This window comes from Salmo salar, chromosome ssa13 (assembly GCF_905237065.1).
Source record: "Salmo salar chromosome ssa13, Ssal_v3.1, whole genome shotgun sequence".
Taxonomy (NCBI): Eukaryota; Metazoa; Chordata; class Actinopteri; order Salmoniformes; family Salmonidae; genus Salmo; species Salmo salar.
Genome location: NC_059454.1, coordinates 78,002,754 through 78,026,530, shown reverse-complemented (window position 1 = coordinate 78,026,530; position 23,777 = coordinate 78,002,754). Strand labels below are relative to the sequence as shown.

The 23,777-nt window shown below is 43.6% G+C and overlaps 2 protein-coding genes across 4 annotated transcripts in view; both read right to left on the bottom strand.

The window, feature by feature from the left end:
* LOC106567973 (transmembrane protein 211) overlaps positions 1-2,527 on the bottom strand; it is a 232,828-nt gene extending 230,301 nt beyond the window's left edge. The window contains exons 1-2 of one of the 2 annotated variants that reach the window (XM_045693571.1): positions 2,267-2,527; positions 1,644-2,029 (exon numbers count right to left, since the gene is read on the bottom strand). In XM_045693571.1, coding sequence (XP_045549527.1) covers positions 1,644-1,961 — 318 coding nt within the window. In that variant the 5' untranslated portion in view covers positions 1,962-2,029; positions 2,267-2,527. Of the gene's footprint in view, positions 1-1,643 lie in introns of both variants that reach the window. The other variant, XM_014137902.2, reaches the window with a different exon arrangement.
* Positions 2,528-2,921: 394 nt separating this feature from the next.
* akap10 (A kinase (PRKA) anchor protein 10) lies at positions 2,922-23,350 on the bottom strand. 2 transcript variants are annotated; one of them, XM_014137897.2, is made up of 15 exons: positions 23,103-23,350; positions 18,669-18,716; positions 17,302-17,487; positions 14,097-14,633; positions 13,633-13,731; positions 13,263-13,347; positions 11,342-11,465; positions 10,993-11,129; positions 9,933-10,077; positions 7,953-8,117; positions 7,585-7,697; positions 6,877-6,959; positions 5,138-5,190; positions 4,945-5,037; positions 2,922-4,676 (listed from the first exon to the last, which is right to left on the bottom strand). In XM_014137897.2, the coding sequence occupies exons 1-15, from the start codon at positions 23,122-23,124 to the stop codon at positions 4,671-4,673; spliced, it is 1,896 nt and encodes a 631-aa protein (XP_013993372.1). In that variant the 5' UTR covers positions 23,125-23,350; the 3' UTR covers positions 2,922-4,670. The 2 variants fall into 2 exon arrangements, with proteins under 2 accessions (XP_013993372.1, XP_013993373.1); XM_014137898.2 differs by having other exon boundaries at positions 6,877-6,956.
* Positions 23,351-23,777: the final 427 nt, after the last annotated feature.

Below are 23,777 nucleotides of genomic sequence, written 5' to 3'. Positions count from 1 at the left end.
GTGTTTACAGACTGAAGGTAAATGCTTGTTGAAGCGTTTTCAAAAGTGCATATCTGTTAATAAATTAAAATTGGCATAACAAGAGGAGCGAGGGCCTCCATCTCCCTCACAGTTTGTGCCCCATTAATGACAGTAGGAGCTCCCGAGTGGCGCAGCTGTCTAAGGCACTGCATCTCAGTCCTAGAGGCGTCACTACAGACCCTGGTTCGAATCCAGGCTGTATCATAACCGGCTGTGATTAGGAGTCTCATAGGGCGGCGCACAATTGGCCCAGCATTGTCTCGGTTAGGGTTTGGCCGTCATTGTAAATAAGAATTTGTTCTTAATCTTAACTGACTTGACTAGTTAAATAAAAGGTACAAAATAAAATAAATAACAATGCTTTGACCAATCAAAGCATTCATATTCTGAATAGGGAATTGTATCCAGTAATGAAGCCTGCAGTGTCTGGGTCTACGCATGGCAGTAGTTCTGTGACCATTTATCCTACGAGATAAAGAAAAAAAAAACACTGACTGTAGGTGGAAGAATGTGTGATGTGAGAGCACAATAATCCCTACAATAATGTATTCTCACTCAACAGCCATGCTAACCCTTGCCCAGTCCCCCTTAGCTCCAACAAACAACTTACCTCATAATAGTGATAAGTAACATAAGAAATGTCAAGGTCCTTATTGCCACTATTATGGTTCATCACTAACGTAGCTCCCCCTCCCTGAGTGTACTGAACTACCTCTGTTTAGTAAAATAGTACCTAATAATGGCATAATAGAAACCCAGATATGATGCCAAACACATGCCCACATGAACCCCTCTGGGTCTGGGTAAACACTGATGGCACAAGACCCCTCTCCATCCATCCACCAGAAAGCTTGTTGCTGTGGAAGGTTAATGGGTTACTTCAGGATTTTGGCAATGAGGCATTTTATCATCCCATAGTCAGATGAACTCGAGGATACCACAAGTGTCCAATATGAAGGAAGTTAAGCGGTAGTTTTGCGAGCCAATACTAACTAGCATTAGCACAATGACTGGAAGTCTATGGGTATTTGCTAGCATAGACTAGCAGTCATTGCACTAACGCTAGTTAGCAACTTACTTCAAACCGCACACAGACATAAAAATTTATCCACGAGTTCATCTGACTCTGGGGAAGTAGATAAGGGGCCTCATTGCCAAAATCCCTAAGCATCCCTTTAAATCACAACTTCAGCTTTGTCAACAGTTCTCACCTGAGTTCATCCTGACATAACTAACTCAATAACACCGGTTGACTTTATCAGCTTTAAACAACACTTAATGACTTTAGTTTAATCTTATTGATTGTGCATGCTGCCATGTCCATCATCCACAACACTAATGTCACTCAATACATTCGCATCCTGAAAAAACTCCATACAGTGATGCAGGAGCTATCATGATTCTACTTCAAGTCCTCTCTCAATTATGAATGGCCTTATAAGGCAAAGGTGTATCATTGATTGTGCACATCACATACATCATGAACATGTATACCACTGAGGATTTTGGATGTCATTTAGATGTAATAAACAGTTACGATTGTATGCAACACCTAATCAAATTGTTACCGTAACACCTCTGTTCAAGAAGCCTTTTGCATGTATGGTCAGTGAATTCCATACCTGCCACGAGCTGGACGGGATCTCCGCGAATTTTCCGAGTCCTCCGAAGGTGTAGCATCTGTACATGTGGTCCAGGGACTCCGAGCAGTGCCAAAGTAAGCCGAAGCTCACCGAGTCCTTGTTTTTCAGATGGTCCTTGACAATCCACGCAGGGGATATAAAACTGAAACTACAGATAGCGACCAGAGCGGAGGACAGAAGGACCCAAAAGCAGCCCACACAGCTGAACATTCTCGCAGCTTGGGGCAACGAGTAGCTCGGAGACAGCTCGATCCCAACCCCGGCTTCTTTCTTCTTCCGATCCAGCAACGAATGCATTTGGAGCTCACACACCCAGAAAAGATCAGCTGAAGCTCTCCCCCAACAAATATTACACCAACAGCCTCCTGAAGCAAGATAAATAGTTAATTTGTTATCCGTAAAGATGATTATTTAAAGGGATATTCCCGTGACCTAAACATCGGCTCCTGATTTCATAAAATAGTCAAACATGAGCACGTCTAGGTAAACAAGCTGCCACCTCAACAATAAGTAATGTCTACTTTAAATAGGCTATCCGCTACTATACTTGAGAATATAGAAATGAGTCACCGCAGGACACAAAAGATGTTTGTAACACGCACCCGAGACACATACGTAACTGTCAGTCCGTAGGATGGTCGCCACCTGGAACTATCAAATACTCTATCGAATTTTACGCACGAGATTAAAAATTAAACATATGGTTAGTGTTGCAGTTCTCTTTATAGGTCCGGTATTTGAGTCGCCGCGCTTTTTGCTCAGCAGGAGAAGCCGTGATTTTGGTTAAGCGTGGTAACCAGTGGGCTTCACAACAAAAGTCTCCACATTGACGCGCGCGTTATTGTGCGCTGTGAATACTCAGGTGGGCGTATCCCCATCATGAGAAATGTTGTAAACCTTCCCTTGTGTCCTCATGTTGCTTAGGATATCAATTTGATGAGTGATATTAAACCATTACGCATACACATTTTACCAAAAATAAGCAAACGTGCCCATATTTTACTGCAATTGTCTTTGGAAAACAAGAAAAATATGTACAGTGAAATACAGTACTTATTAGAAAATACGTTTTTTCCTCCTTCGTTTAAACGAAATCAAAATCACTGAATATTACATTCTTGATTATTGCTGATCATTCGCAGTTAGAGATGTATCTTGCTCATTGACGTTACAATAGTCCACATTGCCCCCCACTGGTTAAACGGCATTGCAACAAGAGATCGCATTTTGCTGTTTTAAAACGACTCTAGCTACAAATAGGCAGAAAAGTTTTATTGTACGATAGCCATAAAATATTTACAATAAAGTATTTCATATTGTACAACAAAATGGGGATAAAACAATTTTGATGCACAAAACTGCAGCATCTCTATGAACTTATTCAAAAGCCAACCACACACGTGAAACACTGCACTGGGATGAGCACTAATTTGCTGAATTACAGGTTGCATCATTATCTTGCAACGCTAGAGGTTAAATACCCAAGTGCAATGAAGAACATGTTGGCCACAAACTAAGATCAGCCAACAAGCTAATGATGACTGAAATGGAGCCAAATCCATCCCCATGTTTTGTGGCAAACAAAATTTGCATTTCGTGCAGAGGAATTCTGTAATTTTTCATCACTTCTGTTCCTTCTAGTAGCCAAATAAAAACTAATATATATATATATATAAATCCAACACAATTTAAATATATTATAGATTAAGTACACATACATCAGAAAAACAATATTAGTGGTACATAGTACCAAGAGAGTCCTTCTTTTCCACACATCTCAATGAGGTTCAAATCATAGCAATATTAACATTATATTCAAAGAGTAGACTTCTCAATTGAACATTTGTAATTGAGATTTGCTTAGACATTGCTTTTGACAGTACATACAAAAAAATAAAAAGGTCAACAATCACCATAAAAAATAACTAACATGAATATATTGGGGTTAAAGAGAAATCTAAATATGTATAAAATTATATTGAGTAGCACGGAGTTGCTCTTTCTTTGCAACTGTAGAACTTCTTCAGTCCACAACAAGGAGTATTTATGCTTTTGTCTATGCTCTGTAATGACATGGACAAGGAGCCAGAGCTAGAGATACATGTGGTTAGCTAGACCGGGAAATCAATATGGTCCATTCCAGTTTCACTGTAACATGTCTGACCTGCCCTCTACAGTACATTAGGACACACCCAGGAGGGCAGGACAACTCAACCTGACTCAACCTATCATCATAGTAACCCACCCCACAATACTCCAGGAGGGCCCAGAAATATTAGCAGGCTATGCATCAGCCGCAAATAAAAACTTTACAAAGCACCTACTGGTGAATTCCATCTTAAAATTGTACGTGTCACTCTGACCCCTTTCAAAGCAATTTCATTAAAAACAAGAAATAAGGAATGGGCATAAGGGCAAGGGGTGGTGGTGTAAGGAGAGACAATGTGCAGGAATCAAGAGAGGAGTGGACAACCTAATCTTCTTAGTGATCGCTTTGTGAAGGATGCTTCAGGTCCCTGCAGGCTCCCTCTTGGATGGCATGGTAACAGAGGTAACCACGGCAGGGCCGATGCTTTCTGAAATGCTGCTTCTTCTGACAGCTCCCGTTCAGCCCCATTTTGTGTCATAGCTTGTCATCTCTCCTTCCCTAGGGAATTTGTTCTGGAAGGAAGTCTGGTACTCTGGTGCTCTTTGTGCCACTGCTTTGTTTTTCTTTTTCCTCTTCATTTTTTCAGCGATGCCTTCATAGTGTTACGACCAGTTGGAAGGATGGATGGATGATATACTTCAAGTTTTTCCGCTCACGCACATATAGTCACACACACCGGTACAAGTTAATGCAGGAGATCATGGAATGCATTTGTTCTTTGATCTCCATTGATGCGTATCATCTTAAGGTAATTCCAGTGTACAGTTCATCACTGGACTAGGGGACGTGTCTGTCAGTCTGTCTCTATAGGGTGAGGGACGAGGGGAGCGACAATGCTTTGGTTCTCCACGGGAGGCTCATAACTGGGGAGAGAGAGTGTCCATGTTTCATTGACAATCATCATACAACAGTAAACGTGTCACGGGTGAGGAGTTATTTTATATAGTTGACTACAGTGGCAGAAAAATGCAGTGGCTTTGGAGCATACAGATATCCGTAACAATTACAAGGCATTTATAGAAATTGGGCCTGGCGAATTGTCTTCAATGCACTCAAGAGTTTGTACTTATCCAATGTGCAGTATACTTTTCCAGAGTCCACTATGTTGTAGATTGAGGCAGACTGACTTACCTTGGTGGATTCGCCAGGACTGTCGTGGTGCGCCTGGTGTACGACGTCATTGACGATCATTTTAGCGATCTTCCAGGCCATCTCCTCCTGGGCCTAAACACACACGTTACGATTCAAAGTGTTCATCAATCCTAGTGTTTGTTAGTTCAAACAGATTCAACACGAGAGGAGCTTGTTTTGTTGTTTTACATACCTCATCAGAGTTGCCTTGAACAAGTTTCTTCATGGCTAGAGAGAGCATGGAACCTGTGAGGAGAGAGTGAAAAATAGGGCAATAGTCACGAGGACGAGCCTCTTATCTATTGCGCCTCTGTAAGTTACTGGACATATGAGGTACATGAAAAATATATCACAGAACAGAATTATCTTAGTATGTGATGTATGCATTTGCAGGAAACCGAGGGCTGGAAAATCTGGTTTGTGATTTGAGCCATGGAATCTAGTAAAAAAAAAAGTGTTTTACATATACAGTACAAGTTTAGTCCAGGGCTTATATAATTTCCTCTTTTCTCAGAGAATGTTCTCTTCTAAGAAATCCTAAATAATAGATTCATGATTTACTGTATAGTCTTTTATAAGATCTAAAAGCACCTTGGGTTTTATTTGGGGGTGCCTCGCAAATTTCAACCCACTCTCTGATTGGGGTTAGGATAAGAAGAAGGCAATACCCACACCATGGATGCCTAAGTGACATAGCACCAAAACCATACAAGCAACAATGAACAGTAGAGAGAAAGAGCTTCGAGTGAGCGAGACAGGCTATACACTATATGCACGAAACATTAAGGGCACCGGCTCTTTCCATGACAGACTGACCAGGTGAATGCAGGTGAAAGCTTTGATCCCTTATTGATGTCACCTGTTAAATCCACTTGAAATCAGTGTAGATGAAGGGGAGACAGGTTAAAGGATTTTTAAGCCCTGAGACAATTGAGACATGGATTTTGTATGTGTGCCATTCAGAGGGTGAATGGGCAAGACAAAATATTTCTGCCTTTGAATGGTAGTAGCTGCCAGACGCACCAGTTTGTGTCAAGAACTGCAACGCTGCTGGATTTTTCACACTCAACAGTTTCCGTGACACCCCTTCAAATTATTGGATTCTACTATTTCAGGCACACCTGTTGCTGACAGATGTGTGCCTTCAAAAAGTATTCATACCCCTTGACTTATTCCACATTGTGTTGTGTTACAGCCTGAATTCAAAATTGATTATTTTTCTCACCCATATCTACACAGAATACTACATATGACAAAGTGGATACGTTTTTAGAATTACATTTTTTTTTATTGGATATGAAATACAGAAATCTCTCATTTACACAAGTATTCACACCTCTGAGTCAATACTTTGTAGAAGCACCTTTGGTGGTGATTACAGCTTTGAGTCATCTTGGGTATGTCTATCAGCTTTACACATCTGGATTTGGGGATTTTCTCAAATTCTTCCTTGCCGATAATTTTCAAGCTCTGTTAAGTGAGATGGGGAGCAGCGTTGAACAGCAACAGATTTTCAATGGGATTCAAGTCTGGGCTTTGGCTTGGCCACTCAATGTCTTTTACATTCTTGTTCTGAAGCCATTGCAGGGTTGCTTTGGTTGTATGCTTGGTGTCCTTGTCCTGTTGGATCGTAAATATTCGCCTCAGTCTAAGGACTTTTGCACTCTGAAGCAGGATCTCATCAAGGATTTGCCTGTATTTGGCTCCATTCATTGTTTCCTCTATTCTTACCAGTCTCCCAGTCCCTGTCACTGAAAAGCATACCCATAGCATGATGCTGCCACCACCATGCTTCACGGTAGGGTAATCATTTTATCAATTTTGAATTCAGGCTGTAACAACCAAATGTGGAATGAGTCAAGAAGTATGAACACTTTCTGAAGGAACTGTATAGCCTATAAATAATTGCTACATTAGTGTTTGCCTTGTTACCTTTGGATTTCTTCACATCCGGTTCTGGTTCGGCCTCCCTGATAAACTGGCCCAGCTCGTTGACTTTCCCAAACGTCATTCTTCTGAACAGTGAGGGGACATAGCCAATGAAGTCATACATATAGGATGTTTATGGAGACAGCACCCTGTTACTAGCCTGGTCCCATATCAGTTGTGTTGTATGGCCAACACCTAATAGTCATAGTCATTTGGTCCCAGCACAAACAGATCTGAGACCAAGCTAGTCTCTTACTGCAACTAGGACACTACCAGGGCAGCCTAAGGCCACACAAATCCTATATCAGCCTGTGTTGGGCCATTAGACTGCGATCAGAGATGATTGTAATGTAATGGGGATGACCTACAAATCTGCCATGTCACAGAGGACTGCACAGTAGTCTTTGAAAATATGTATTTGGAGCGGTTTAGTCACATCAAATGGTCATTTCACACTGGCCTACTTAGCTAGCATCAAAGAACTCTCTTGGGAAAATTACAGTAGTAAAATCAGGGCAGTTGAAGGGTAGCTATGGAGGAAATTTTGCAGGATTATAAAAACAATTTTCACTCATTTTGTCCAGTAGAGAAACATGAAAACCCAAATCAAATATTTGAAATAGTAAGTCGTTTACAGAGCCATTTGAGGTGACTGTACTGAGAGTGGTGAGAATAACTAAGGAGGCCTGAGTAGGCTATGCAGAGACTCACCCAGCATAGGGGCGCTGGTACAGGGACTCTGGGTCCAGGCTGGCTATGTCCACTGTTATTGCTTCGTCAAAGTTTTTCAAGATTTTTATTGCTGCCACCTTTTTGGCACCTTGCTGTAAACGCAAAAATATATAATGATTTGCACATTTAGAGCAGAACTAGAAGGAAAATCTATCTATTTATGTTAAGTAAACAAATTAATACCCACTGACTATGTGAACAAAAGGTATGAGTGCTACTGCTGTTGAACATAATTGATTTGAGTGCACTTAGACAAACTTCTGATGAAAAGAGGAAAATGCCAGTAGAGCTAGTAGAGCTAAAGTGAAAGTACAGGTGGTGAGCAGGTCAAGTGTGGGGTTATCTACCTGGGCTTGAGACCCCTCAGTGGCGTTGGTGCTGCGGTCACCGTCAGAGGCCACGCCTTGACCGGGAGCACTAGCCAGCACAAACTCATCCGCTCGGACAGAGTTGATAAGGTCACTCAGATACTTGTAGTAAAGGTTACTCGACAGGAAGCCTGGCATGTAGACCTGCGAGAAGAAAAATGACATTAACAAAGCTAAACTTCAAAATGCCTTTCAGTCACAAAGGTCTTCCAGAGCCTGATGAAGTGTTTCAACATCATCCCTAGCCTTGGGAACAAAGTCGTACAACTGAGACACAGTGCATTCGGAAAGTATTCAGACCCCTTGACCTTTTCCACATTTTGTTACGTTACAGCCTTATTCTAAAATGTATTAAAGTTTTTTTTCCCCTCAATCTTCAACACAATACCCCATAATGACAAAGCAAAAACAGGTTCAGAAATTTTTGCGAATGTATATAAAAAAAAATATAAACTGAAATATCACATTTACATAAGTATTCAGACCCTTTACTCAGCACTTTGTTAAAACCTTTGTCAGCGATTACAGCCTCGAGTCTTCTTGGGTATGACGCTACAAGCTTGGCACACCTGTATTTGGGGAGTTTCTCCCATTCTTCTCTGCAGATCCTCTCAAGCTCTCAGGTTGGATGGGGAGCGTCGCTACACAGCCATTTTCAGGTCTCTCCAGAGATGTTCAATCAGGTTCAAGTCCGGGCTCTGGCTGGGCAACTCAAGGACATTCATAGACTTGTCCCAAAGCCTCTCCTGCGTTGTCTTGGCTGTGGGCTTAGGGTCGTTGTCCTGTTGGAAGGTGAACCTTCACCCCAGTCTGAGGCCCTGAGTGCTTTGGAGCAGGTTTTCATCAAGGATCTCTCTGTACTTTGCTCTGTTCATCTTTCACTCGATCCTGACTAGTCTCCCAGTCCCTGTAAAAAATCCCCACAGCACGAAGCTGCCACCACTATGATTCACCGTAGGGATGGTGCCAGATTTCTTCCAGACGTGACGCTTGTCATTCAGGCCAAAGAGTTCAATCTTGTTCATCAGACCAGATAATCTTCTTGTTTCTCATGGCTGTCATGTGCCTTTTACTGAGAAGTGGCTTCCGTCTGGCCACTCTACCATAAAGGCCTAATTGGTGGAGTGCTGCAGAGATGGTTGTCCTTCTGGAATGTTCTCCCATCGCCACAGAGGAACTCTGGAGCTCTGTCAGAGTGATCATCGTGCTCTTGGTCACCTCCCTGACCAAGGCCATTCTTCCACGATTGCTCAGTTTGGCCAGAAGGCCAGCTCTAGGAAGCGTGTTGGTGGTTCCAAACTACTTCCATTTAAAAATGGATCTGTGCCTCAACACAATCTATGGACAATTCCTTCATCCTCACGGCTTGGTTTTTGCTTTGACATGCACTGTCAACTGTGGGACCTTATATAGACAGGTGTGTGCCTTTCCAAATCATGTCTAATCAATTGAATTTACCACAGCTGGACTCCAATCAAGTAGTAGAAACATCTCAAGGATGATCAATGGAAACAGGATACACCTAAGCTAATTTCGAGTCTCATAGCAAAGGGTCTGAATACTTATGTAAACGAGGTATCCGTTTTTTTTTTTTTTTTTAATAAATGATGGGGTATTGTGTGTAGATTGCTGAGGAAAAAATAGAATTTTATCCATTTTAGAACAAGGCTGTAACCTAACAAAATGTGGAAAAAGGGAAGGGGTCTGAATACTTTACAAATGCACTGTATCTATGGCTCTGGTACCATTACCTTCAATAACCCCAAAGGCCTGTCATTGGTAATCTAAGTCTCATGGTTTCAATCTAAAGGAGTTCCCAAAGGTAAATCATTTTGACATGTAATTTTTGTTGTTTTTCTAGCTGAATTCCTGTTGAGTTTGCAGAGTGACCCCTGTGTGTTTCCTATATGTTTACATATGTATTTGGCCCAGGTAACTGGGTGACCTATGACCCCTCACCTTTTCCATGGTGGTCCAGGCCTGTCTGAGAGGAGTGGTGAAGCAGTCAGGTAGAGGCCCTCCCTCCCGGCAGATATTAGACTCTATCTCCATCCGCACAGAGTCATCGAAACCCAGCGGGTTGGTGGCTTGGAGTGAGAAATACCTGGGGAGAAAACAGACGAGATCATTCTTAAACTGGTGCTCAAATAAACAAGCCAGGCTGAGTAATGTGGAGGTGGTAGCCCTTTACACTCGTACCAATATACGGTTGAAAATTGAATACTTGGGCAGTGATAAATGCTTAAATTGGAACGCAGTGGCTGTCAAAGTTTTGCTATACAATACGTCAGAACTTAGTCTCTGTGCTTCAAAGCACTGTATGGGTTTTGACTGACAGCCATTCTGAACTTGAGCACCTCGCGTGTCATGAAGTTAGTTATTTTATAACTTAGCTAGTCATGCTAGCAATAGAACAGGCTTTCAAATGATGCCCACCTGACCCAGATTACGATTTATAAATGGACCATTTCTGGATTGCGTTGGACTATTAACCGGAAGGTTGCAAAAACAAATCCTCGAGCTGACAAGGTAAAAATCTGTCGTTCTGCCCCTGAACAAGGCAGTTAACCCACCGTTCCTAGGCCGTCATTGAAAATAAGAATGTGTTCTTAACTGACTTGCCTAGTTAAATAAAGGTGTAAAAAAATGATATATATATATATTTTTTTTTTAATCAAAAATCCGGCACAATCGGTGTTAAAAATAACGATTACCGATTGTTATGAAAACTTGAAATCGGCCCTAATTAATCGGCCATTCCGATTAATCGGTCGACCTCTAGTGTAAATAGATGTCTTAGGCACACCAATAGCGTTTACTGGCCTAGAGTACTTAACACCTTTGAACAGAGTGCCGGCCGCAATCTGCGAACCAAGCATGCATTAATTTTACGTGTAGAATAGTGTGAAAATGACATCAGTCAGACGTCTACAGCGGGTGGTCTCTCAAGCACAGCGCGCTGAACGATCGGCAGACAAACGCTAGATCCCCATTCGGTGTGATGTGTGTGAGCCGTTACTTGTCGTAAAGGATCATGGCATCGTTCTGGGCCTCCAGGCCGTCGTACTGGCCAGCCTTAGCAGCCAGCTGGTCCTGGAAGTTATCTGCTGCCAGCCAGAACTGCAGGACATTCACAGCGTCCTCCTTTTCCATGTACTGGGGAGACACACAACATACTAGCTTTATTACCAACGACACTTCTATTAACACCTACCATATGACACTAATGTAGAACAGAATAGAGAATAACAGAACAGAAACAAACACCAGTACTACTAATGAGTAAAACAACTATGAATGAACTTGATAAACTGTGGTTGTGTATATTTAATAGTGAACAACAGTAACATCAATTGTGTTGCTCTTACCTCAGAGAAGTAGAAGAGGGCCGACTCACAGAACAAGATGTCTGCCAGGAACACAGAGCCACTGGTCAACACTTCGATCTGGTACTTACAGAAATGATGGCTGCGCAAGAATTCGCTAAAGTGCCTGGGAAATATAGATTATACAGTTGAAGTCAGAAGTTTACATACACCTTAGGCAAATACATTTAAACTCAGTTATTCACAATTCCTGACATTCAATGCTAGTAAAAATTCCGTTTTAGGATCACCACTTAATTTTAGAAATGTGAAATGTCAGAATAATAGTAGAGTGATTTATTTCAGCTTTTATTTCTTTCATCACATTCCCAGTGGGTCAGAAGTTTACATACACTCAATTAGTATTTGGTAGCATTGCCTTTAAATTGTTTAACTTGGGTCCAACGTTTCAGGTAGCCTTCCACAAGCTTCCCACAATAAGTTGGGTGAATTTTGGCCCATTCCTCCTGACAAAGCTGGCGTAACTGAGTCAGGTTTGTAGGCCTCCTTGCTCACACACGCTTTTTCAGTTCTGCCCACAAATGTTCTATAGGATTGAGGTCAGGGCTTTGTGATGGCCTCTCCAATACCTTGACTTTGTTGTCCTTAAGCTATTTTGCCACAACTTTGTAAGTATGCTTGGGGTCATTGTCCATTTGGAAGACCTATTTGCGACCAAGCTTTAACTTCCTGACTGATGTATGAGATGTTTCTTCAATATATCCACATAATTCTCCTGCCTGATGATGCCATCTATTTTGTGAAGTGCACCAGCAAAGCACCCCCACAACACTCCCGTGCTTCACGGTTGGGATGGTGTTCTTCGGCTTGCAAGCTTCCCCCTTTTTCCTCCAAACAGAACGATGGTCATTATGGCCAAACAGTTCTATTTTTGTTTCATCAGACCAGAAGACATTTCTCCAAAAAGTATGATCTTTGTCCCCATGTGCAGTTGCAAACCGTAGTCTGGCTTTTTTATGGAGGTTTTGGAGCAGTGGCTTCTTCCTTGCTTAGCGGCCTTTCAGGTTATGTCGATATAGGACTTGTTTTACTATGGACATAGATCATTTTGTACCCGTTTCCTCCAGCATCTTCACAAGGTCATTTGCTGTTGTTCTGGGATTGATTTGCACTTTTCGCACCAAAGTACGTTCATCTCTAGGAGACAGAACGCGTATCTTTCCTGATCAGTATGACGGCTGCGTGGTCCCATGGTGTTTATACTTGCGTACTATTGTTTGTACAGATGAACGTGGCACCTTCAGGTATTTGGAAATTGCTCCCAAGGATGAACCAGACTTGTGGAGGTCTACAATTCTTGGGATGATTTATTTTGATTTTCCCATGGTGTCAAGCAAAGAGGCACTGAGTTTGAAGGTAGGCCTTGAAATACAACCACAGGTACACCTCCAATTGACTCAAATTATGTCAATTAGCCTATCAGAAGCTTCTAAAGCCATGACATGATTTTCTGGAATTTTCCAAGCTGTTCAAAGGCACAGTCAACTTAGTGTATGTAAACTTCTGACCCACTGGAATTGTGATACAGTGAATTATAAGTGAAATAATCTGTCTGTAAACAATTGTTGGGAAAATTACTTGTGTCATACACAAGGTAGATGTCCTAACCAACTTGCCAAAACTATAGTTTGTTAACAAGAAATTTGTGGAGTGGTTGAAAAATGAGTTTTAATAACTCCAACCTAAATGTATGTAAACTTCCAACTTCAACTGTATATGGTCACATTTACATTTATGATATAGGAGTGGATTAGTGTATAACAGAACAGTGGTAAAACTTTCATCCTAGGAGAAAAATCATAAGACCTTTAAAGAAAAACACTGGCACTTTACATTAACTAATTTAGAATAAATCTTTCAATGGATACGAGAACAGGAAGATGGGAAAAACAAAAAAACGTACTGTTGTTCCATGATGGAGAAGACGACAGACTGTGCAATGACGAAGCAGTTTGGGTCCACCAGTCCATCCTCCCCACAGATTTTAGCTGTCAAAAATGGAGAAAAGGACAAAAAAACTGTCACAATCACACAACCGATTATCAATCATCCACAAAATAGTTATCCAGAAACATAGCTAAATATACTGAGATGATTACAGTGGATTTGATCTTTAACGTTAGTTGCAACATTCTTAGGAATGCATCCAGTACTCACAAAGTTCTGATACAATACTCACAGTCTGAGTTAGTACTCATACAGTGACTGCAGTGTCTTAGAGTCAAAGTCTCATACTAACGGCAAATTGGTGGCAATCAGGACTCCTTTCTTACCGACTATGTCGTTTCTGAGCTGTTCTGTGATGGGGATGGGCCTAGCAGCGTCTGGAGAGATGTACTTTGTGAAGATGCTCACTGCATCTCTCTCTATACCTACAACACACAGGAGGAGATGTTTAACAGCCAGCCACGTGTCATAAACTGTGTACAACTCAGATATTGTTACCTCCAATGTGTAATTAAAACAAATTAACATCATTATTCTGACAGCCAGTTGTTTCACACGGTGGAGATACGAACAAATATAGTGAATATACTAGCCTTCTCTAGTCAGTGAGTTATACAGGCCTATTAATAAATTATAAAAGACAAGCCCAACACACAAAAGGATTTTGAGTACCGTCTCTGAAACATTCATCACCAGTCGGCACGAAGAGACTCCAGGCTACTTACTTAATTTACTTGCATAGATAAAGGTTATGAACAGATTCTTTACAATTACGACCAGTCAAACGTACTCTTCATGAGCTTGTCTGAGAGCTCCTTGAGGGCGTTGGTGGACTGCAGCTTGAATGACGTCCCTGTCCTGTAGGAGGGCTGTCTGGTGGGGGTGTCTGCCCTGCTGGGAGTGCCAGGCCTCTGGTCCACCACAGAGCTGAAGGAGTCCCTGTGGACAAGCTGCGCCATGGGGCCTTCACTACTGTTACTGTTAGCGTCCTGGGGGCTGGGGGTAAGGGGGCGTGAGGTGGAAGGCCTGGGGATGGAGGGTAGGTCCATGTCTGAGTTGGATATGGGGTCGGGGGAGACGGGGGTGGAGGCGGGCTCGGCCAGGGAGCTGTGTTTGACTGAGTTGAGGCTGTGGGCCCGGACCCGAGACCAGCTGGTGGAGCGAAAGCTCTCTGCCTCCAGCCAGAAGCAGACCAGGTGGTCAGCCCCGCGGGCCTCCTGGAACTGGATGTAGTAGGGCATGGCCACGTTGTCCCGCAGAATCTGATCCACCGTCTTAGACAGGCGCGAACGAGTCTCAGAGGCCAGGTAGTTCACACTAGAGCGCCCTGTAACACACAACCATACAGTATAATAACACTGGACCCCCCTGAAAGACACAATCAACCAATCAAAGGTCATTATAAAGACCTTTTTACATCAGCAGTTCTCACAAAGTCTTTGACAGTAACCCGGCCTAAACAACCACAGCATTCTGAACAGAACCATACACAATGAATAACAAGAGAATACTTACAAAAAAATTTAGCAAAAAAACCTATTAAACTATGGCACAGTTCCTGGGTCACATGACCACAGAGGCCATATGAATGACTGGCTGAAGCCTGGCTGGGGGCCTCCAATTACATAATGGACTAAAGTTAGAACACTAAACAGTGAGCTGACTGAGGTGTTTTGTGATAAGTGTTGTGTGTTCCTGGTATCAGCTCCAGAGTTGGCAGGCTGCCACGGGTGACTGTGAGCCGGAAGCTTAGGTCTCGCCATGCCCCCCTCACTCGCTCGCTCGCTCGCACCGCGCCTCCCTCGCTCACGCCTCCCTCCCTCCCTCCCTCTCTCCTCCCTCGCTCGCTCGCGCCTCCCTCACTCACTCACTCGCGCCGTGCCTCCCTCACTCACTCACTCGCGCCGTGCCTCCCTCACTCACGCCGTGCCTCCCTCACTCACTCACTCGCGCCGTGCCTCCCTCACTCACTCACTCGCGCCGTGCCTCCCTCACTCACTCACTCGCGCCGTGCCTCCCTCACTCACTCACTCACTCGCGCCGTGCCTCCCTCACTCACTCACTCGCGCCGTGCCTCCCTCACTCACTCACTCGCGCCGTGCCTTCCTCACTCACTCGCTCGCGCCGTGCCTCCCTCACTCACTCGCTCGCGCCGTGCCTCCCTCACTCACTCGCTCGCGCCGTGCCTCCCTCAGGGTCGTTGTCCTGTTGGAAGGTGAAACTTTGCCCCAGTCTGAGGTGCTCTGGAGCAGGTGTTCATCAAGGATCTCTCTGTACTTTGCTCCGTTCACCTTTCCCTTGATCCTGACTAGCCTACCATTCCCTGCCGCTGAAAAACATCCCCACAGCATGATGCTGCCACCACCATGCTTCACCGTAGGGATGGTGCCAGGTTTCATCCAGACGTCACGCTAGGCTTTCAGGTCAAAGAGTTCAATCTTGATTTCATCAGACCAGAGAATCTTGTTTCTCATGGTCTGAGAGTCCTTTAGGAAAATTCCAAGCGGCTGTCATGTGCCTTTTACTGAGGAGTGGCTTCCATCTGGCCACTCTACCATAAAGGTCTGATTGGTGGAGTGCTGCAGAGATGGTTGTCCTTCGGGAAGGTTCTCCCATCTCCACAGAGGAACTCTGGAGCTCCATCAGAGTGACCATCGGGTTCCTGATCACCTCCCTGACCAAGGCCCTTCTCCCCTGATTGCTCAGTTTGGCCAGGTGGCCAGCTCTAGGAAGAGTCTTGGTGGTTCCAAACTTCTTCCATTTAAGAATGATGGAGGCCACTGTGTTGTTGGGGACCTTCCAGGTTGCAGACATGTTTTGGTACCCTTCCCCAGATCTGTGCCTCGACACAATCCTTTCTCGGAGCTTCACGGACAATTCCTTCGACCTCATGGCTTGGTTTTTGCTCTGACATGCACTGTCATCTGTTGGACCTTATATAGACAGGTGTGTGCGTTTCAAAATCATGTCCAATTAATTGAATTTACCACACGTGGACTCCAATCAAGTTGTAGAATCATCTCAAGGATGAGCAATGGAAACAGGATGCACCTGAGCTCCATTTCAAGTCTCATAGCAAAAGGTCTGAACACTGTTTTTATTTTTAAAACATTTACAAAATGTTCTAAAAAACCTCATTATGGGGTAATGTGTGTAGATTCATTTTTATATTTAATCCATTTTAGAATAAGGCTGTAAGGTAACAAAATGTGGAAAAAGTCAAGGGGTCTGAATACTTTCAGAATGCACTGTAGTATAGTCACCCTACTCTACTGCATTCCCAGGCCAGGCCTCAAAGATGCACCACTGGTTCAACCACCCCCTGTGACTCACCGGTAACTAAAGGACCTGTCCCAGCAGGTGTTGTTACTCACCATGTCATAAACAATACTGGTGTAGCTGGCTGCTGTAGCACTATAAAACAAGCTCCTGATATCCACCCACTACTAAACTACTTGATTTAAATAGCCTACATCTTCAGAGGGAAGACGATTTAGGGAGTTCTTATGTATCGTAGTTAGGGCACAGCAAGCTTCTCAGTAGGACACATACATTATAAGTAGGACCAGGAGTTTTACCAGGCCATGTGTTCACTCAGGAAAACCTCTGGGCCATACTTATGCATCATACTAAAAAGCGTTGCTGGTAGCGTGCTGGTTGGTCAAAAGGCTAACCCATGCATGAAGCTAGAGCGAGCGCATCACAGGATTAACCTGGCCTGTTGGCAGTTAAACACACCAGCACCATGTCCACTGGCCACCATTATCATTTTGTATCAACTCACTCATACATGGGCACACACGATCCAGTCAAAAGGATAGAATTTAAAGCGAAAGAGCTCATCCATTCAAATCAATCTAAATCACCGATCTAGGATCAGTTTAGCCTTTTCAATCATAATGACCTAATCCTAGATCAGAACTGCTACTCTGAAACACTTGTTAATACACGCCATGAAAACTAAGACAAATCAGTGGAGGACTGGAGGTACATACCCAGATCCCCAAAGTGTGCAGCCTCCATGTGGATGGGCTGTTTCTTGAGGATTGCTGTGCGTCCGCGGGCAAAGGAGTCCATGTTGGCAGAGATGGCATTGATAGCCACATGGCTGGGCCCCGCTGCCTCCAGGATGGCATGATGGTTCCGGAGGCTCAGGGAGGGGGACTGGGGGCTCATTGGGGCTACAGGGGAGGAGGAAAGGAGGACGGTTGAAAAAGAATAGTATCTTAATTCCTTTGATCAATACAGTCAATGTAGGCTTAACTTACTAGATGACAGAAACCCACAACATCAACAACCTGTTATGGTCCTGAAAAATGACGTATTTAACTGAAGTCTGCAGTGATCCAGTACATGAATGTCTCCAGTTAGAGCTCAGAGGGTGCTGTAACCTTTTCTGAAACACTGGGGTGCGGGAGACTTATTGAGTTTTAACTTATTAAAAAGGTCACTGTGAGCCTGTCTGAAAATGGAAAATACTTCACGGCTATCTCTATCAACTCTTAAACCCAAGTCTCAACTTCGGATACAATTACTGCCTGATGTACACGGAGTTCACCAAACATTAGTAACACCTTCTTAATATTGAGTTGCACCCACCCCTTTGCCCTCAGAACAGCCTCAATTCGTCAGGGCATGGACTCTACAGGGTGTTGAAAGCGTTCCACAGGGATGCAGGCCTATGTTGACTTCAATGCTTCCCACAGTTGGGTCAAGTTGGCTGGATGTCCTTTGGGTGGTAGACCATTCTTGATACACACAGGAAACTGTTGAGTGTGAAAAAACCAGCAGCGTTGCAGTTCTTGACTTAAACCGGTGCACCTGGCACCTACTACCATACCCCATTCAAAGGCGCTTCAATTTTGTGTCTCGCCCATTCACCCTCTGAATGGCACACAATCCATGTCTCAATTGTCTCATGGCTTAAAAATCCTTCCTTACCTGTCTCCTCCCCTTCATCTACACTGATTGAGGTAACATCAATAAGGGATCATAGCTTTCACCTGGATTCACCTTATCAGTCTATATTATGGAAAGAGCAGGTGTTCTTGATGTTTTCTATACTCAGTGGTGTGTCTTATTACCTACATCAATCAATTCTCTCTCAGAATATTTACAGAAGTAAATACAAATATAATTAGGAAGAATGATTTAAAAGGGAAAGCTCAGAGGGAAATACCGGTACCCTCAAAAAGGTGTGAGTGAACAGAGCACTGCAACTACAGAGGCACTTGATTGCTTTCAAAGAACATCCAGCAAGGGCCTTCCTCTATTTTCAGGGCTTCTCAAAAATGAAACATCAGGCGGCAGCAGCACATCACTGCAATTCATCATTTCAGAGAGTTAGTAGTGTGGTACCCACCTCTATTGACTTTAGCATCAACTGGTCGCTCAGGTTCCTTTCCTTTTGCTGTGGGTCAAAAAAGAATGACATAGCACTGTAATTAGAGCAGTCTCTAACATTTGATTCACAATGCAGGGGGAGATCAGTGACTGGAATATTGGGCCTGGAGTCATTGTAGGGTAAAGCAATAGGGATGATGCAGTGTCACTGAAAAAGCACTAAGTAAAATATCAAGTTACATAACGGTCTAGGCCTGGTCGGGAAACAGATATGCCTGTGACAGTGATAACCATGTCTGTTCAGCAAACACTCATGCACAGATCCTCACTGTCATACACAGATAACATACGGAGAGAGAAACAAGCTACTTGTGTGTGGCTCCTAAAAGGAATAAAACAGAGTTCTTTTTCACATTGAAGCATGGCTGCCATTTTACAAGGCGTGTTTATTGACTGCAGTGGCCTTGGTCTATCAGCTCGAGTGTCACAGCAGAGGCATTTTCCCCACTTCGTTGTCATGTTGTTACTGCAAAATACTCTCATCACCATAGTGAACAGTCTGGAAACAATGTCCTGTTTTTCTACACATTTCAGTCCTCCTGTTACATAAAGTAACAGAAATCACCTGGTTACAATAGTGTGGTGAAACTGAACCTTCTGCGCATGACACGAGGAGTCTTTCTGAGGCTCTTTCAGTTGTCAGTGGAGTGGGTCAGCAGATAGGGGCTAGTCTGTGTACAGCAGGCCTCAGGGGAAGGATGGAAACCTATTTTTCATTACAGAGGCATCATATGGTGAGCATTTATAATTTCATTTGGTATATAAATCGGTGTCTACATATGATTGCTATCATCATAAGTTCATATTATCCATGGTTTGCAGCACTGTAGGCCTAATACTTTACAGTAGCTATAAAGACAAGGGTGTGTATGTGTTACAGGCCCAGGAATCAAGGTTTATAGCTTGGCCTAGTAATTTTCATGCAATAATATTTTCTTGAATCCCAAGGTAAATACTGATTAGCCTCGAGACATTTAACACAATTAGAATAAGTCAATCCTCTAAAGCTGCAATATGTAACTTTTTGGGCGACCTGACCAAATTCACATTGAAATGTAAATTATAGATCTGTCACTCATAGAAAGCAAGTCTAAGAAGCGGTAGCAAGTCTAAGAAGCGGTCTGTGAGTGCTATTTCTATGGGTTTAGTTGGTTTCTAGGTTTAGATGGTACAATGATTCTCTACCCTATAGTTGCTTGTTTTGTCACAAACTGAAATTAGGCAAACTATTTGAATTTTAGCAACCAGGAAAAGGAGGAGTGATTTCTGCATAGTACATCTATCAAGCACCTTGAAAGGTAAGTTACAGTAAGGTGCATCATTAGGTCATGAGTTCGGGTCCTGCTATGCATGGCATAGCCCTTGATCATGATTCAAGAGTCATTGGGCTAAGGCGTCTTCTGTAGGGGGGAGTTGTCTTAAGAGCTGCGGTGCTCGGTCTTAACATTAACACGCATTGCTTGCAGTACAGTTTTGGAAGCACAAGGACCTCATCTTTCATGTTGGTGAGAAATCATTTTAAATTGATACACACCTTTATAGGGTTAGGGTTCCCACATGGCCATATTTCCATGTTACAGCGCTTGTTTACGGAACACAGACAAAAGACAGAGTGAATGGCCTCCCGAGTGGCACAGCGGTCTAAGGCACTGCATCGCAGTGCTAGAGGTGTTACTACAGACCCAGGTTCATTACTTGGCTCATAGCACTCTAGCGACTCCTTGTGGCGGCCCGGGTGACTGCATGCTGACCCCGTCCGCCAGTTATTACATTTAACCTTTATTTAACTAGGCAAGTCAGTTAAGAACAAATTCTTCAACAGTGTTTCCTCCGACACATCGGTGCGCCTGGCTTCCCGGTAAAGCTGGCTGGTGTTAAGGAGCGCGGTTAGGCGGGTCATGTTTCGGAGGACGCATGACTCCACCTTCGCCTCTTCCGAGCCCGTTGCTGCGATGATACAAGATCGAAAACTGGGGACAAAAAGTAAAATAGAAAGAAACACGAGTGGACTACCAGTGCTAATTAGCTATATGTGTCTCCGAACACCTGTGTGAACGGAAGACTGACACCACAAAGTGATGTCACTGAAAAATACTGTCGGCTGCCACTGTGTTAAACCCGGTTAAAACAGCGTACAGTAAGTGTGTATTTTGTATTTGGGAAATTATTTTGATGTGAAAGTAGATTGACTGTATGTTTGTTTATTCCATGTGCAACTCTGTGTTGTTTGTGTCGCACTGCTTTGCTTTATCTTGGCCAGGTCGCAGTTGTAAATGAGAACTTGTTCTCAACTAGCCTACCTGGTTAAATAAAGGTGAAATAAAAAAAAATAAAAAAATATTGATTTATCTTTCTAGAACCATACTGCAATTGAGAATCGATTCACGTTTAGGTGGAGTATTTGTCTGTTTCGGCTTCCAGAGCCAATTCACCATTTAAAACCTAGCATTTCTGCATGTGGGAACCATCTGCAGGCACCCCCTCGTTTTTAATCCATTGGCACTACAGAAGGTAGTGCGTACGGCCCAGTACATCACTGGGGCTAAGCTGCCTGCCATCCAGGACCTCTGCACCAGGCGTTGTCAGCGGAAGGCCCTACAAATTGTCAAAGACACCAGCCACCCCAGTCATCTACTACCGCATGGCAAGCAGTACCAGAGTGCCAAGTCTAAGACAAAAAGGTTTCTCAACAGTTTTTACCCCGAAGCCATAAGACTCCTGAACAGGTAATCAAATGGCTACCCGGACTATTTGCATAAAAATTATTGTGTATAAAAATGCTTGGAAAGATCAGAGGTTGGACCTAAGCAAGTGTAAATACTTCCCACAATATAATTGGAAGAAAATTTCAATCATTTAAGGTAAATCCGTCCAAAGAACAAGGGTTCTATTTCTTGCTGCAACCCCTCTTCTTACACTGCTGCTACTCTCTGTTTATCATATATGCATAGTCACTAACTATACATTCATGTACATACTACCTCAATTGGTCCGACCAACCAGTGCTCCCGCACATTGGCTAACCGGGCTATCTGCATTGTGTCCTGCCACCCACTCTTTTATGCTACTGCTACTCTCTATTCATCATATATGCAGTCACTTTAACCATATCTACATACTACCTCAATCTGCCCGACTAACTAGCCTCACTACTTTTATAGCCTCCCTACTGTTATTTTTCACTGTCTCTTTACTGTTGTTTTTATTTCTTTACTTACCTATTGTTCACCTAATACCTTTTTTGCACTATTGGTTAGAGCCTGTGAGTAAGCATTTCACTTTAAGGTCTACACCTGTTGTATTCGGCGCACGTGACAAATAAACTTTGATTTGATTTTAAGCTAGGACAGGCGGGAAGCTCAATACAATATGTGGCCTTAACGTTTGATGCCAGCCGCCGATAAGCACCACAGAAGAAGGGGCAAGAGCGAAAACGGTTGCTAGCTAGCCGTACACCTGTAGACAGTGTCCTTGTCCCGCCTGTCGGGCACTGTTTTCCCGCAGTTCTGTTAATGATGGCAAAGGCAGGTGTTCGGCAGGCAGGTGTTCGGCACGCACGTGCGAAAAACACTGTGTGCTAGTCCGGTACACAACAGAAGGGGGCGACAAAGTGTGCTAGTTAGCTAACTAACACAAAGTGTTGCCCCAGCATCCCACCTGCTGTGCTTGCCGCAGGCGGAGGCAAACGGTAGACAGGAGGCGGGGCGACACTGTGTGCTAGCGAGGGGAGGAGGAGGGGTTCATTCAGGAACCAATGGGATGTTCGAGGGGCAGCGTTCCTGCAAATGGAATACCCACATGCAGGAATGCCCTGAATTGCGGGCTGCAGTGGCACACTATTGCTTTAACCAGAACATGTAAGGTCCTTGGACTAAGGAGTAAAGTTAGGCTCCTTTAGTCCAATTATGGACTATCCATGGGGCATAGCAGACTGGCGTGGAAGAGAGACAAACTAAATAAAAATGTATGTGGCATTATTAGCTAACAAATCACCAAGTGCAAGGCGACGATGTGATTAGTTAATACCCAACCTAATGTGCATTGTACAATGATGAATTTAGATTGATCATGGATGCTAGTTAGGTCTGAACATCAGCTTGCGACTTAAGTGGCAAAAGCTATTGAGAAGGAAAACTGGATTAGCTTGCTAACACAGATTTGAGATCATCTGGCTGCTTGTTGCATTTCTTCATATTTGAAAGAGATAGATGGAGAAACAAATGTATTTGCTAAATAATCCAACGGATATTTGTCGAAGGCCTTGACTTGACACAGACCTGTCAAGCGCATTCTCATCTCAGTCATTAGCCATCGAGCATTCCTCAACCTCTCCCGCGAGCCTCTGTACACCCTTCGGCTTGCGCTAGCTGGCTAGGCTAGCATACTTCCTTACCTTTCCTCCTGAAAAACGACATGACGATTTTCACGCTCTGAATGTATCCTCAGCTCAATAACAACATCCCGTGGATTCCCGAGTACCTTCATTCACATGCATCTATTCTAGACAACTGAAATAGGTGTATTTGCAACCGAGGGGACTGGACTGTTAGATCCAAAATTTCCCCCTTCTGAAACCAGTGGCCATATCGTCAATACGTCTCACTTCCGGACTGATGCTGCAGCAGCATTGTGGGAAACTTGCATTATTTGCTAGTGACAGTAGAGGGCAATAGCCACAAGGAAGATGTTATCAAGGAGGAAGTAAGGTGGTACTGCATCCAGGGAAAATAAATAGTGAGGGTTTGCTCTACCGGTGAAACGTGCGCCTATCACAATTACAACAACATGGCCAAAAAAACTATACACCACTATGTAACATTACTGCATGTCAGCTCCATAAAAAATGTGCCAATTGACTGGAAACCGGGTGGTAACGCGCTACAAACTGAATTGTGGTTTGGGGAGAACACTTACATTTTGTCAAGGGGAGATGAGTGGCTGAGATGCTGGTGGACAAGGTGGAGGTGAGGTGAGTGGCCGAGACGGAAGCGCCGTGGCCAAAAGTGGATGCATCAATTCAGGCTACAAGTATAGGCCTAATGACAATTGCAGAATGTCATTGCAATAC

What these genes read in the sequence shown, in the direction of transcription:
- akap10 (XM_014137897.2), bottom strand. Translation starts at nt 23,124, where the DNA reads ATGTCGTTTTTCAGGAGGAAAG. An exon ending in TGCACACTTTGGGGATCTGG is followed by an intron (nt 14,634 to 17,301) that starts GTATGTACCTCC and finishes TGTGTGTTACAG; the next exon opens with GGCGCTCTAGTGTGAACTAC. An exon ending in GCCATGATCCTTTACGACAA is followed by an intron (nt 10,078 to 10,992) that starts GTAACGGCTCAC and finishes TTTTCTCCCCAG; the next exon opens with GTATTTCTCACTCCAAGCCA.